This window comes from Brachionichthys hirsutus, chromosome 12 (assembly GCF_040956055.1).
Source record: "Brachionichthys hirsutus isolate HB-005 chromosome 12, CSIRO-AGI_Bhir_v1, whole genome shotgun sequence".
In the NCBI taxonomy this organism is placed as follows: Eukaryota; Metazoa; Chordata; class Actinopteri; order Lophiiformes; family Brachionichthyidae; genus Brachionichthys; species Brachionichthys hirsutus.
The window spans coordinates 9,738,304-9,755,147 of NC_090908.1; the positions used below are offsets into that span (position 1 = coordinate 9,738,304).

At 40.4% G+C, this 16,844-nt stretch overlaps 1 protein-coding gene across 1 annotated transcript; it reads left to right on the forward strand.

Annotated features, from left to right (window-relative positions):
• The first annotated feature begins 8,043 nt into the window (after positions 1–8,043).
• mrasa (muscle RAS oncogene homolog a) lies at positions 8,044–11,319 on the forward strand. Its single transcript, XM_068746718.1, has 5 exons — positions 8,044–8,263; positions 9,190–9,343; positions 10,187–10,286; positions 10,451–10,530; positions 11,220–11,319. The coding sequence occupies exons 1-5, from the start codon at positions 8,071–8,073 to the stop codon at positions 11,317–11,319; spliced, it is 627 nt and encodes a 208-aa protein (XP_068602819.1). The 5' UTR covers positions 8,044–8,070.
• The last annotated feature ends 5,525 nt before the right edge of the window (positions 11,320–16,844 follow it).

Genomic DNA, 16,844 nt, shown 5'->3' on the forward strand with positions numbered 1-16,844 from the left:
CTAACAATACTGCTCAAATTGTATTTCATCGACAATCCAAATACCTGCGATTTCTATTTTTGACACAAATACTTCCCCTTTGTCTTTTAGAAACATAACGGACGCAAGGAAATTTCTAATAGATGTTATAATATTTAATTAATTCCCAAAAGGGACTTTTAACTACTGGTAGATATTTCATATGAAATACATTTTTATGCAATAAATGATGATATAAATGAGCAAACTTCTTTTTACTACTGTTTACACTGATATTGTAAATCAATGGCTAGGGATAGGCACAAAAACATGTTGTTAGGTTCAGTGTGTTTCCACATAATGCACAATGTAACATACAGCGTGCGTCAATCTGCACAGTTTGAATAAGAATAGTTTCAAAAATAAACTAATCAGAAAGTAATTATATGTTTATAGTTGTCTATGTAACAACTGTGGGACCATTTGTAATTTATTCGACCATGTACATGTAGTGAGACGTCTTACAATATATAGGACAGTATCATATCGTCGTTGCATTACAGAATGTTATGTAAGGCTGGGAAATTCTTCCCTTTGTAGTGTATATGCTTCATGCATGCGCAAGTGCATATGCAATGTGATCAAGACGGGCGCTCTGATCCTAGTGGAAAGAAGCAGCTCACTACTGTCACCATGGAAACAGGCAAGATGTGATAGAAGTGTATGTCACTGTGCATGTGTATGTGTGAAAATAAAAAAAAGAGAATCAGTCATTTCAAGGCAATTTTCATTCACCTATAATTATATACTCTTCAAAATCCAAATTTATCTTTTACAATAAAGTTTCACACTTGATTTGGCTGCTACACCTGCCAAAAAACGGCATTCGAATTCAATGAAAAACACATGCATCAGATTCCATGATATTCACAAGTTGTGAACACCTGCAATAGACTGGAAGCATTACGCATTTCAACCTGCTGGAAGCAGTGCCTTTTTTGTGTATGTTAAGAAAAAAACAACAACATCATAAGGTGAACAAGTGCTCCAAAATATTTCACTGAGGCTAAAATACACATCGTAGTGTAACTGTGGTCATGCACATTTGTTTTCCTGCGGCTACGGTTGCAGGGTCATCATTAGAAAAGGCTCTTTCCATGCAACCAGGTCGTCCAAACATCAGCAGCAGCATCTGACAAAATAAAGCAGCATGTGACAGCCACAACAAAGCAATCATTTCACAAGATCCCGAAAAACTTGCTTTCCAATCCTGCTGAGTGATCTCTCAATGAATGAATAAATCATTAACCCAGTCAATCAATGCACCACCTTTTGATTGCTTCCTACAAGTTGTCCAAAGCCGAAATCAATACAGCCTTCGGTAGAACACAGTTAAGCTTTAGGCGTATTGGAGAAACCAAAACACGGAAATATACGAGATAAGAGAAACAGAATGTCACTTGTAAGAACACACTAAATGTGTCATGCTTAAGCAAGCATGCTTAGGGTGAGGCAAATGTTTCAGTGTTTGATTATTGAAGTCATCCAAAGCTAATCAAACAGCATTGAGATAACTCAGTAGAAAAACAAACATGCAAATCCTATTCCGATATTTCAAAGTAATCTGATACAACCCTTGTCTTTACAGTGACGATAGTGTTATGCTCTGTCAGAAGAATGTTGCTTTATTTCCAAATACATTCTGAACTTGTACAAATGTGTACATTTGTGCCTCCTGACCTTTAACCTAATTACTGCGGATAAACAGTTACTCCTATATTGTTGTGGTATTTTTTGTGCACTTCACCTGTTATTTGAAGTGTAATCCAAATGTTGACACAAAAGATTTTACAAATGAGAGATGCAAAAATGTATGTATGTATTAAAATTAACTATCAATCGGTGACTGAATATATTTTTTAAATAAGAAAAGTATTTACTCAGAAGACAGATAATCTATTTACAATCTGTGAAAAAAATAAATGTGCACGGGTGCTCTTCTTCTTCCCCAAGCACAGATCTACGGAATACACAGCTCCTTTTCTCTTGATCAGATGCCTGTCTGGTTATCCAACTAACCTCAAGGAGACAATGCTCTTCATTCTTGAACACCAAGAAGGCATTTACGGTATGCACAATTATTAATACTGTGTGTCCTTTTGTGTAATTGATTTTTATATTATGTTGTATTTCACATTTGAAATGTCACAAGATGTCGTTCAGGTTCAGCAAATGAAATTAAAAATGAAGATTAAATTTAGATTACAATACAATACAATACAATATGTAAGAAATAATCATAAATCATCAAAATTGTTCTAATGGCATAAAGTTTTATGGTTTCATGATACTAAACTGATAGGTTTTAGATTTGATTTTGTAACAAAATGATTTCATATGTAACGAATAAATAATAATTATATCACAGAATTATACAATGATGAGACTTTGTCCCATTTTCAAGTGTTACTTAAGTCATAACTGGATTGTATAATGTGAAGATGTTGTTTCATGATCAGACAATACTTAAGCAATAATTATATCACACAGATATTGAAAGGATGAGAGAGATATTTTTAAGATGATTCTGTGAACTTTTGGGGTTTTTTGTGAAAACCTGATGATCTTATTTTTTATATATAGGCCAAAAAAAGTGAACTATTTAATAAACTGCTTGATTTCCTATGCAATTATCATACATAATAATACTACAATATGATTCATATTTTGTTTAAGCTGTATCAACATAGTAATTGGAATATGTGAAGTATCCTGCCAGATAAAAATTCAACACACACACACGCGCACACACACACGCACACGCACACACGCACACACACATATATATACACCAAGCTAATCTAATATAATTAAACCAGATGACTCCTTTTAAATTTGGTACAGCCAATTTGAAAGGACTATCCCTTTAAAGAAGTCTGCTCGTGCATAGAACAGTCCATTTCACTGAAAGGGGGATCACTTTTATTACTTCGTCAAATTAAATAAAGGTAACTCAATAATTGCAGTATAAAAGAAGAAAGAAAACATAAATATTATTCCAGCTATTAACCCCGCATGTTCCAACAAACTGAGAACCCGAATTGAACGCTTTGCTACTTTCACAAACACAGCGTTCACCCCCCTTTTGGGGCTTTTCTATTTATAGCATCAGCTGTTGCAATACAAAGACAAGCTAGTAGTCAACGTATTGTTTCTCAGATGCGGAGACTCGCACCCTCCCGTCTGCGGCTGAAGGGCGGCGGCGGCTTGAAGCCGAGAAAGAGAGCGATGTGGAGGAAAATGTCGGTGTGAGGAGGACGTTTTCTTTGTGTTCACGGACAGCAAAGCGCCCATCGGTAAGTCGTCGTCCCGTCCCCCCCCCGGTTGACAGAGACGCGCTCGTCTGTGTTTCTGGACAGTGGAGCCGTAGCACGTACACGGTTCATGTAAAAACCAAACAACTCTCAGTAAATGCACAAGTTCACTGTAGCCTTAGCTAAATGCCACCAGATCGAACGACTCAGGAACGTTGGCTCTTATTAGCTCACACTGTTAGCCACTAGGGTTGTTTTTTTGCTTTTTCATTTGCGGAAATTCCCCTTTTGCTATAAACTCAAAAGAGAAAGATGAGGAAACCGAAAGAGCCGTCATTCAGGGGCACTCCTGCTAATGTGTGCGTGTTCGTACGGTATGTATATATATATACACATGTACACGTCTGTATATACCAATAGCACACATTGTGTACATTCAACCCGCTGGACACAAAGAACAGAGAGATTCTTCATGGATCAAATCATAGGATGAGATCACTCAGAAGCACCAGTCATTACGCACACACACACGCACACACACACGCACACACACTTTATTAATAGCAAAGTGAAATCACCAGATGATTGGGCCGTTCTGGGTACAAACCCCTCTTTCATGCTTCCATCAGAATTCCATAAACCCTGATACTGATCGTGTTGATTGTGATGTTTAAGGAGTTTCACGGTTTCCTTTAACCATCGCATATAAGAAAACCAAGTCCCTCTGGGAGACTGGTGGGTGGTGAGTTTCCCCACCTGGGCACTATCTAATGAGGATTGATATGAGACCTTCACATGTTGTAGTTTGTGTACAGACGGCGACGCGGCTGGCCCAGGTGAAACTCTCACTGTAAAAAAAAAAGGCTTTAAACAGGTTAAAGTTCTCTGTGACTTCAAGTATGAACATATAAATACATCCCAAAAAACATCTATTTTTGTTACAACATTAGCCAACAAAAACAAGTTGTGATGCAGTTTGAAATCTAGGCAACCTTTTCCTCATCTTTTGCCCCACGGCATTATAAAAATGCATATTTCCAACCTCCGTGCAGATTCAGGGACGGTTTAGTTGTCAGACAATTCAAGTGTTGATGTTTGGAAGCCATGTAATATACGCAACTAATAGCAGTAAGCCGCTACTCGCGAGAATAATGAAAATACAAATGGAAATGTCTGCAAACTGGGGAGACAGATTCCGGCATGGCAGCAGGGAAGGATAAGGATTGTTTTTGCCCCGTTACTTAACCTTTTACAAAGCCTTGCCTGATGCGTATTTGAAATGTCACGTTAGACACGGACATCGCAGTTCTGCGCGTCACGCCCGTTTTCCTCTCGGAGCGCTGTGCCTTTCTGCTTGAAAACACACTGGAGCGTCATTACGGCGCCATTGCTTCATCCAGTGTGAGGAAATGAATGCTTCTTTGGGGCACTTTTGTGATCTCAATAGGACCGCAAAGTGATTAAAAACGATCTGTGAAGGTGTTGTGTCCACGAGATGAGACTTCTCATCATAAACAGGTTGGTAAAGGATACGCTGTCTGTGTGTGACCCTGTCGTACTTGGATGCAAGACTTTGTTTTGATTTGCTCGTGTCACATTCAGTAAAAGCTTGATCTAATGAAAGGCAGCGCAGTAGCGCTGTTGCTTGTTGTTGCAGAAGGTCGCAGGTTCAAATCCAACTTGGGTACAGTTAAATCATCGTTACTTAAGCTACTAGTCCGGAGCTCCACACGACCTGTGTGAAATCAAGATAACATTTGCTCACTATCGTTTTGGACTTTTGTCCGCTGTCGCTTCCTGTTATTTTCTTCAAGCCGTGCGCCTAATCTAGTCTGATCTGCAGAAACATCTCGAACATGGCAAAACTAATGTTAGAAGAAAAAACTAAAGTTACACACAGGAGTTCTGCAGAGCACTCGCACGGAGTCTCACACGGTGTCTTGGGTGATGATAGAGAGGTGATGCTGGTTTTTTCACTCTGTTTATTGCTGCTCTTGGATGGGGATGGCTCCTAAGCAGATTTTTGCTTTTACCCAAGGTGTCTTCTTGATGAGAACCAGCGATGTACCTGTCAATAAGGTTTAAACCCTCTTACTCCAGAATGTCAGGGTCGTTAAAAAAAAAAAAAAAAAACAGTACATACTTCTGATTCCTGCTCTGCAAGACATGCTGCTGCTTTGTTCCCATGTGAGGAGGGAACATCCTTTCCAAAGGCTGCAACAGTCCACTTTTCAAAAGCCCAGAAAAGCTTTATGGAATCATGACAAAGACAAAATATAAAGTCTCCGAACCACAAGGGGAGTCGTTAAAGGGTGAAGGAATGCCATTGCTCTATTTTCTTCTTCTGTTCTCTCGCTGTCAAATTGGATGGAGATGCTAATTCTATTTCCTCATTAGCCAGAAATGTATAAATTAGCTCTTCAAATGAGGCAAACCTCAATAATGATTTACATACATTGCTGTTCTATAGATATTTTACTGATTTCATTTTGATAACTCAGTTTTGCCTGCTCCTAGCTGTCATGCCTGAAAGTTTCTTTTCGTTGCGTGTATGTAGGAGAGGGAATGAGTCCATATCTGTGCCATATCCTTTATTATGATGGCTCTATACATCCACAAGTCAGAAGTAAATGGTAGGAGGGTGGTGTGAAAATGTACTGGAAAGGTAGAGGTATAGCAATGGACCCTTTGCAGTGTCTGGTGAAATATAACAGTCTGTAACCACTATAACCAGCCACGGTGGTCACATGACTGAGCTTTGATTTAGTTTCGCAGAATGCTTAGTGCCATCCTAGTAAGATGTGTCACTCTGCTCAGTAGACTGGGAGGTGGCACGCCATACAAGGATGTGACCAGACGCCAAAAAACGAGTTGGGTTTGTGTTTTTGGTTTTCTGCAAATCCCTAAAAATCTAATACAGGCAAAGCTTTTGTGAAAATATACAGTTGCAGACAAATCTACTTTGTGACCTTTATGACCTCCAACTAACTGAAGATCAGGAATTTGGTTTGGAAATTCTTTGCCCAATGTGACAGACTTGATTGGCTGGTTGGTTTTTGGAAAGGAAGGAAACATCTTCCTTCCTTCTATTGTGCCGGGCAGGAACGGATGGCCTGTAGCCAGCTGACAGCTGCTTCCTCCTGGATGGAGGAGGGAGGGGTGGAGGGGTTGGGTGGTGAGGGTGTTGCCTTAGTGCTGTTTGAATCAGTGTTTTTTCATGTTTCTCTCTGACGAGTCGGTACTGTTAGATGATCATTTTCTTTTAAATAATGTTTTACATCAGTGTTTGCTAGGTGTAAAACTTCTTCTTCGCTCATGTCCTTGCATTTCAAAAGGTTTTTGTATCTGGAGCATTGAGGCTAGAAATAGCATCAATGGCCGTTTGAGCGTTACATCCTGATTGGGCCAAGTTAAATCAAGTCTTAGGCAGCTGTGGATAACTGCTAAGGCAATTAGCTGAGCTCAGGAGTCTATATTTCTAGCATGTCTGTCTGGACCCGGGGCCGTTCTTTTTCCACTTTGGACCACAAAGGGCATTTTTGACATTTTTCCCAATTACGTACTAAAACCTGCTTAGTCAGTTTCCACAACAATTTATTGAGGAAAGGCAAGCTAAATGGACGCAGAATATTTATCTGGCAGCACAGTAGGTAGCGTATGTGCCTACATGCCAAGTACTTAATTTTATATCTGCAAACAGACTTGAATATCATCCAAAAATAACAATGAAAACTTCATAATAAAAGCATTTTGTGGGTTTTTTTTTTTAAGTAGGAAACTCTTAATGTTAAGCGGGACCCACATGAAATGTCGGCATCTTAGTACGCTTTGGAGTTTTCTCGTAAATAGCATTACGTTGTGCATACGTAGCGGTTTATTCTTCAAGTCTTTGAAATCCAACATTGTTCACATGCATTTTCACAAGGACACTTCCGCTCTGTTATTGCTGATGCATCGCAGCAGATCTTGATGTGGTACCGCCACCACGTCATTGGCAGGAATATGTGTTGCGTCACCCATACAGCCTTGCGTATTCAGTTATATATTAGTACCCGCGCTTCTACTGCCTCTGAGAGAACTGACGCTGCGAACTCTCAAACGCAGAACTCTGTGCGTGCATCACACTTAAGGGAATCGTCACTGTTCCAAACGCAACCACAGCAACTCCCATGCTTACGTGTGCATCAAAAACTATGGTTTGATTGATTACTCCACCGTTGCTAACTTATTACAAAGATAACTTATTTGAATCAAGGTCATTCGTTTGCCGTTTTAGAGCGCCGTCGCATGAAAACTGTAGCGCTTTCGTACTGCAAGGATCTCGTTTTGAAGATGATGCTAACCGTCTAATGCAGGGGGAAGGGGGGGTGGGGGGGTAAATGCAACTTGCTATTAGTGGCTAACTTGAGCCTGAGAGCATGCACATTACAGCTGTATTTTGAAAGTGATGAATGAGAGGTAGACGTGTGGCGCTGGCCCACAGCCCCCCAGTCGGCACAAATGCATCGTAGAGAAATGGAGTTGGAGCAATTTGAGTGCTCCTTCGCCGCTGATGTCCCAATGTGTTGTCTTTTTAATGTGTGGTCTTCCTCGCTGTTATGTCAGCAGTGGTACGTCCATTGAGCTTTCCAGTGCACCAAAGGCCTCCCTTGTTCTCCCTCTCTGTCCGCTCCCCCATCTAATGTCAGTTCCTCTTTTCTCTCTCTCTCTCTCTCCCAGCTCCTCATCTCCACCCGCTGCGTCTCGTCAGCCATCAACTAGACGACTTCCCGCCTTCGCCACCTCCGCCGAAGCACTTATGGCGACCAGCGCCGTGCCAAGTGACAACCTGCCAACGTACAAGCTGGTGGTGGTGGGGGATGGTGGCGTCGGGAAGAGCGCCCTCACCATCCAGTTTTTCCAAAAGATCTTTGTGCCAGACTACGATCCCACGATAGAGGACTCGTACCTTAAACACACGGAGATAGATGGACAGTGGGCAATTCTGGATGGTGAGTAGAAGTGTCTGTGCATGTGAGGTGAAATCATCGCAAGAAGACGTAGTTTGATTTCCATTTTCCCATTTAACATGTCCATCTTTGAGCAATGACTGAACTTTTATATTCGTTAAATGTCCTTTTTTAGCCTTTACCTGCTTTCCGGCGGTCGCTGTTTCCTACACTGTGACAAATACGGAACAGCCTTCCCTGGAATATAATATTGGCTTTTTAGACGCTACTAAGATTGTGGGGGGGAAGTTTTGTTTTACCTCAAAGCTTCATTCATCAAAGTATTAAATTGATGTTGGAAGCATATCGAACCTTTTTAGCAAACCAATAAAAAAAAAATCTGTTTCAGTCGAAATGCAATTTCAGATTTCTTTTTGAAGTATTGATGACTAATGACTTTATCCAGGGTCTAAAAGTTGTTCCAGTGCTGTACCCAGGAAATCATTGGATCACAGGGGTCATCACTGCTTCTTTTCTTTTTCAGGATAATAAAATTGTCACAGGTTGTTGAATATAATCTTTTTTTGGACCACGTGTTTGGAGACAAATGAAACCATTCACAATCTTTTCGAAATTGCACCAATCCGCTTTCAGTGACAAATTCAGATTTGAAAATAAAGCAACATTACTTGAGGTCAGAAGCTTCTTCTATAGATCTCGGCATGCTTGTTAAGTTCCCCATTATTGTTTTGGTGACTCAGTTGGTTCAGTAAAACTTGAACTGAGTGATTTGTCATATATATATATATATGAAGGTCTGTACTCTATGTATGACAGGGAATGTGGTGTCAAATCTGTAATAGTACTTTAATATATAATACAGTCAGCCCATGTGTAGGACAGTATGTGTATTTGAGCATGTTTTTAAAATGGGGGGGGGGGCGGCATCACCCGTTCATGAATATGTTTACATCCATACGTCTTCACAGTGCTGGACACAGCCGGCCAAGAGGAGTTCAGCGCGATGCGGGAGCAGTACATGAGGACGGGCGACGGCTTCCTCATTGTCTTCTCCGTGACAGACAAGGCCAGCTTTGAACACGTCGACCGGTTCCATCAACTCATACTGCGGGTCAAAGACAGGTAGGTTTTGGTAGGACAGGACTGTTCTGCAGGCGGGCCAGTCTGGTACCGGCATGCTTTTATTCTGAAGCCACGCTTTCTAATGTTGTTTCTGGATGGCTTTATTAAACTAGTACCGAAGGGTAAACCCTGTTTACTGATGCCAGTTTTCCAAAGACATCCAGAGCCCATAAAGTAATACTGTACGGTTGAATAGATTCAGCTTTTTCATATCCATTAAAAAAAAAATAAAAAAAATATTGTCTTATTTTTTTAGATTTGATAGAACATTTGAAAGTAATCTTGAACTTTAATCTAATTGCAATCCTGATGAATGAAATACATTTTTGCAATCTGATTGTGTTTAATCTGGTTCAAATGTTCCAACACGGCCCCTGTTTGCCAAACACAATATGATTAAAACATTTGAGTATATTTTGTATTTTGAAGAACATCCATCAGGTTTCAAAGCCCCCCCCCCCCCCAAAAAAAGAACCCATTCTCTTTCCACATTTCAAACCAGCTGTGAATGTTAGTTGCGAGACAAGAGAACGCTTTTACTGAGTGTGACTGAGGGACGCTAATAAAACCGATCTTGAGATGGAACTAAAATAAAAGCTGAAACTGAGCGTTATTTTATTTCTATAGCGCTTCTCCGCTGTGTGATCATTTTCAACAAGATGTAAGTGTTGCAGAAATCTGACACTTCCCAAGACAACGCGTTATTGTAAGTGTAACGTAAACCCAGCAGGCCTCTCTCTAGACTCCGAGACTCTTAGACATGCATTCAAACCGCTGCAAATGGGCTGGGCATGCGTGGCTCATTTGTATCGGATTAACTGAGATTGCCTGTGCTGCTTTCAGGGAGGCCTTTCCCATGGTGTTGGTGGCAAACAAAGTGGATTTAGTCCATCTTAGAAAAGTCACCTCTGACCAGGGCCAAGAGATGGCTGCAAAGCACAATGTGAGTAGGTCAACTTTCAGGCCAAGGGGAGAGAGACGTCTCTGAGCGTTTACTGTTTGGTCTCTGCAGATTGAGGCTAAAGCATTCGTCTGGCCTTTTTTCTTATTCTGTTTGTGTGACGCTATTCTAGGATCACGCATTAACGCCTCTTGTTGTGTCTTCAGATCACTTATATAGAAACCAGTGCCAAGGATCCGCCCATGAATGTGGACAAAGCCTTTCACGAGCTGGTTCGTGTTATAAGGTAACTCCGAGTTCCCTCATTTGTAGAAAAAAATGTTAACGTTTGTGTTGCAGACGTATCTCAGGGCGGCAAAAGTGTTTTTTTTGTTTTTTGTTTTTTAGAAAGAAGTGGGGAAGTATATATAGAAACTATTTCCTGTCTTGACACACATGTAATTTCAGAAGAATTTTGTCTGCGGTCATGTTTTGTATGCCATCGTATTCTGTTTTAAGGCCTCCTCTTGCAACGATCAAGTGGAAATGTGACAGTACTCACAGATACGGCTGTAATCAGCTCTGGATAGTAATGCTTTACTGGGAGCTTTCATTTCCAGTCTGTATCTGATTTAAAGGAAGTCCTCTCTCTCTCTTTCTCTCTCTCTCAATACATTTTATTCATGAATCAACACTGCCCTCTCGTGGTCGCTCTCTCTCTCTCTCTCTCAATACATTTTATTCATGAATCAACACTGCCCTCTCGTGGTCTCTCTCTCTCTCGCTTTCAGTTGAGACCAAAGCCGTTTACTCTTTTTTACACTTGTCTAAATGATCTAGAATGACTCGCGTGTCGAGCTCCTTATATAATTTTGATTTGTAGGCGTTGCTGCTGGATTGACTTAGCTCTCGTGTCTTTGTAAATACAAAGCATCGTATTGACTGTACAGATGTGGATGATCCTGGATCCTGACTATCTTTCTCCCGGACTCGCAGACAACAGGTCCCAGAGCGAAACCAGAAGAAGAAAAAGAAGATGAAATGGAGAGCAGAACGTTCAACGAGTTCCCATCGGTTCCACTGTGCCATATTGTGATGCCCCTCATCTCGCTTTTTAGCAAACGCACACCAACACACACACCCACATACTGTTGGATGTCCCCAAAGGAACTCCCAGCAGTGGGTGACCACTGGAGCACAAAAGCGAGGGGGGGGTGGGGTGGGTGTTTCTCATGCGCCTTCAACACTTCACAATGCCTTGGAAAGAATGCTATGCTATTGGCCGTCATTGATTTGTGACCCATTTAAATGATCTTTAAATTCCTACGTTTTGGATTCAACAAAGATCTGAAAGGACGCTGGACTGGTTCCGATCGAGTCTCCCTGTAGAATTCAACATCAAATACGGCACAAGAGGTCAGACTTTGGACACTTCGTTAATGTCGTCCGTCTTTCCGAGACGGGGGAGAAGGAAACGGGAGTCAAACGGGGTGCCTGGTGGACGTCGCCTTTCTAATCCACGTACTCCTGCGAGCTGGATGCAAAAACACGGATGTGCTCTTCAGATATGGAGACAAACCGTGCCAGAGGGACGGAGCAGTGATTGTTTTCATGTGATGCTCTGGTTGTAAAGTCTGGAATGGAGGGAAAGATGAATTGTAGAAAGCAAAATCAAATGTGATATTGGGTGACCTTTTGGGAAACCTCGTTGGTCGCGAGTTTGTGTTTAGGTATTGTAATTGTGAAGGAAAGTAAGATTGGTTGGTGTGTGTGGTGACACTTTAATGTCGGGTTTATCCCAACTCTTACATGTCGACAGACAGACACTCTTATAAATGGATTATTTTCCCATTCTCTTAACATTATATCACTTAAATCACATATTTGATAACAGTTCTGCTTATTTTAGGTCGCTGTCAGCGCCATCACGAATGAAGTCCTCATCAGTGCTGTATGAACAATAGCCCCGATATTATTTCACATCTGTAGTCTTAACGAATTCAAGTTTCTTTCCATGTTTTTGTATCTGAAAAAAGAAAGAAATGGCAACTATGTTGTGTATTAATAATTAGTTTTGGGTGGCACATTGAATGCTGTTTTGCAGGTCAGTATGAGGTCCTTATCAAATCAGAATAGACAAGGGCCGCGTGAGAAACGGGCCGAAGAAGCAGATTTGCACTGGCCCACGAACCAAAATAATATGATGTCACTTTATTTTTTTCTTGGGGCTACACCGCTGTATTCAGGACTATGGCAGAACGACGTTGCATAAGTTAATGGGGGTGATATTCTAGCTTCTCGGAAGAAGGCGGCGGGTCACACAGGGATGGTTCAACACTAAATCCAAATGACACATTTCTCCTTTTGATAGCAGATCAGTTTATTCATTTACTTTGTTGCGTAGTGGAATAAAATCTGGTCCTTGAGGTACTTTGAGCAACACGAGGGAGGTGGCAGTAAGTGTAGTTGTGCTGGAAAGAAAGCGGACCTCTTTACAACATTGTAAAAGGATAAATATCAGTACAGCTAAAAGGAGACGGTGTGTTTCTGTCCTTTTTTTAAAGTTGTGTTCAGCTAACACACACTCAACACTCGAGCAACAAGACATATAATGTTTTTAATGGGGGGGGGGTAGGAAGGAATGTACATTTTAATAACCGATGAAATGGCTTGTACTGTTAACGCACTAAAGTAGTCTTTCTTTTTTTGTCTGGATGAATACAGTTTCTGGAAGGAATACATTTTTGCACTTTTAATACAATATACAAACTTTCCTATTTACACAAAGGCGTGGTCAAATCAAATGATATTGTAGCCCGGTGTGCCTGCAAATGCCTGTTCCCATGGTAATGATTGGACCAGTGATTTGATGGCTTTAGTTTGAATCATTCAAATTATGTTTTGAAATTAGTAGGGTGTGTGTGCGTGTGTATATATATTAAAAAATAAAACTTTATCGAATGCCATACAAATTCAGTTGAGCACGAAAGGGGAAAATCATCCTCAGCTGAAGTGGAACACAGTAGTAACCTTCACCTACTGATAAAGGGACCACAGAGTTGATAGAGAATAACAGAAAACATTACGATACTGATTACTGATCGATGAAACAACAGACTGATGGGGGGCGGGGGGCTAAAAAAAAAACATTGAATGTTGCATCGTGTATGTTTGATACCAGTTTGTATTATTGATATGATTCTTGCAAAATGTACAAAAAAAAAAAAAACTAATAATTTATTACCATCTGTTACCTCAGCGTGTCCCAGACTTGTACAAAAAGCTTCCCCCCCCCCCTTTTATTCTCCCTTTGGGACTCTCAGAGCCCCCCCCACCCTCCCCCATATGAAGAGACTCGTGTTGTGGACCAAGATGAAGGAACAGAGTGAACTCAAATAAAAGCACAAGGACCAACGCTCATGTGAAAATGTAGTCTCACAATACAAAGGATTTATGCCATCCAATTGTCAATGTTTGTTTGTTTGTTTGTTTGAAATAGTCTGGTATTTGAAATGTGTTCATGCAGTGTCTTCTTGAACACTAAACATGGATTCCACCATCTTAAATTACTGCAGAGGCAGGAAACATTAACAGCGAGTGTGGCTGTTGGACACAACCAGCCAGTCTGCAGGTGTTCCTATTTTACATCTGAAATCTCAAAGGACGAAGGTCACACCGTTCTTTCACGTGCAGCTTGATTAAACTATTGAGTTTCTGGTTCAAAATTAATTTTTAAATAATTTTTTCTTGCTTTGTTCTTGATAGCTTGTTAGAAATACACCGGTTTACATTTTGTACAATTGGTACAAGTCCTGAAAGTAAATTTCATATTTTTATTATTTGACCCTGAATTGATGAATGAATAAAAAAAAAGATTGTTTTTCTTCCTCCCCTCAAATGGACTCAAAGTATTGATGTATGTCTGGAAACCTTGTCAGTTTGTCATGACCCTTGTAAACTTTAAATTGAGATTACAAAAATTTTTTTTTTTAAAAATGTAAACTTGGCATTGTCACCAGTTGCATTGTGTGTCTTTGGATGGGTTTATTCTGTTCTGACTGGCTGTGTCTGACTGAGGAGCTAGACGAGGCAGGGGTTGCTTATTTTTCCAATAAAGAAATGCAAGTATTGTGACTTTACACAACGGACTGCTTTATCTTTTGTTTGACGTGGTGTTAAACTGCAGGGCACATACTAGCTCAGGGGTGGGCAAACTTTTTGACGTGCGGGCCACATTGGGTTTGAAATTTTGACAGAGGGGCCGGGCCAGGAGCTTTTGGATGAGTGTTTGGCCCAGACATACTAAAGCGCTGCGTGTAGTGTGCAAACCTCATAGCACAGTAAACACACACAGATAGATGTACAACCCGATTTACTAACAGTGTGTACGAAGGACTGCGTCTTTCAAATGTGCAAAATAGCCTTTATCCAGGTAGTACGTTTGTCTCAATGAATATGCAAGATGCAGCATTTACACATATTTTGGCACAACGGTGTGAGGAGAAATGTAAATAGATTAAAATAGCACAACAGTGTGAGGAGAAATGTAAATAGATTAAAATAGCAATGACACTGTGATCTGTCAAACCTGGTGATTGCGTCTGTTTTTAATAAATTTCACTTGAAGGCGTAAATAAATCAACATTTATTGAAAAAAGATGATCACTTTCAACATTCAAAACATATCAAAACACGAAATACTAAATCTCAATCATTTCTGCTGCACTCATTGTTGTTCCACTGCTGTGCATAAATGCGCACTTCATTCAAAGAACGGGATTTATTGATCATGACGCTGAACGTCTGCTCACACACGGAGGTCGAGCCAAACAACAGCATATTCTGTGCCGTCCTCCGGAGGTTTGGAAGCGTTGCTTCGTTAAGTGAGACATAGAAGTCATTCAGGTTAAGAGACTTAAATGATAAGTATCCTTTGAGGCGGAGTCGGACTGACGATCGATCAGTTCCAGCTGCAGCTCCTGCGGTGCTGTTTCAGGGTCTTGTGACGGGGGGCGGGACTAAAAGCAGAGCAATACGCTACAAGCCATCGATCGTCAGTGCGCCATCTGCTGGTCAAACACGGGTATTGCAGGGACAAAATGAAAGTTATGATTTTGAATTTTTTGGTCATTGGACAAGTTCGGCGGGCCGTATTGAAAAGCATAACGGGCCGTATACGGCCCGCGGGCCGTGGTTTGCCCATGTCTGTACTAGCTGCTCAATCAATGGCCTGTGATCAGAGCCTTGAACTTGGGTGCGCATGTTTTGAGTGTCAATTTGCACATTCAGCAGAAAATCACCTCCATTAATTATAAACTGTCGAGGGCCATTGGGTGCAACGTTCTGCCTCATTGATTACAAACCAGCAGCAACATTTAAGGCAGGTTCACAGAGTAGGTACTTCATCTCTACTATTGATTTGTTGTTTGTGTTCCTGTCGGAATGGAATCAGGAAGAAGAGCTATTTGGCACGAGATCAGAGGATAGAGAGTTATAAGATGGTGTTCTGGTATGTTGAGAAGGCTAATAGAATTCTTAGAGTCCAGGGGAATATAAAAATCACATTCAACAATTGTGTATTTTTTTCTTAAACTGATCTTTTTATTTGGGATTTGTGTTAATTCCATATCGATACGGTCCCACAGATTGTCTCCACCTTTAGGAACGTTTTTTCACATGAACTGGAAGTGAATATTTTTATTTAAACATATACCAAGCTATTTTAAATAGGATCTTAATCCTATTTGAAATAGCTATGTAATATTCTACATTGGCTATTATTGTAACTGGTTTTCTCTGTAAAGGTTTGTTTCCTCATACCTAATTTTAAATTGATCAGAAAATTGACATATATTCTTGTAATCAGCAAAAAAATAAATAAATCGTATCTTAAACGACAGAGAAATATAAAATGAAATGAGGCACAAATTCAACCCTTTTGTGTTGGTCTTGTTGCAGGACATGACCACTAGGGGTCAGTCTTCACCGATCACTTGCTAGACAATGGTCGCCAGATAAACATTTGTACTTGGTAAAACACTAAAAAAAAATACAAATCATGCATATCAATTGTAAGAAATCAAAATGATCTGCAGGTTAGGGTGAATGTATTTAATATGAACAGCTCATTATCATAGAAAACCAAACGCATTGATGGAACACTCAGCAAGTCTCGTTATGAGAAATACCACGAAATACCGAAGATAAAACTAGAAGAAAAAAAATGTCTTCTACCTGACCATTATCTGTTGCGCGGAATGTGAAAGGCTGCATGCTTTAGAGTTCTGTGTATAATTTGTGCATGCATTCTTGTGGTTTTATAAAATGCGGTGCTTGTCACACAAAAAAGGATCTTTATTGTACACGTGCCTTTTCAGCCTCAGAAGAGCCGTAAAAAGAAGAAAGGAGTTCAAAGGATTATTTTAATTGTACATTCTGTTCTTGTGCAAAATGCCTTTTTCCAAAATTATTTCCAATCCTGATCCAGTTGTCTGCTGATAAATGTTTGTTTTTCATGGTAAAATGTGTTTCCTCGTTTATCACTATACTTTTGGAAGGAAATGTATCTAGATGAGAAGTCAGTAGTCAGTTTCAGCCTTTATTTGTTAGTGGATGATATTA

Bases quoted from the DNA above. Each gene is read 5' to 3' on its own strand.
- mrasa (XM_068746718.1), top strand. From the start codon at position 8,071: ATGGCGACCAGCGCCGTGCCAAGTGACAACCTGCCAACGTACAAGCTG. The intron at 9,344-10,186 runs GTAGGTTTTGGT...TGCTGCTTTCAG, and splicing joins ATACTGCGGGTCAAAGACAG to GGAGGCCTTTCCCATGGTGT. The intron at 10,287-10,450 runs GTGAGTAGGTCA...TTGTGTCTTCAG, and splicing joins AGATGGCTGCAAAGCACAAT to ATCACTTATATAGAAACCAG.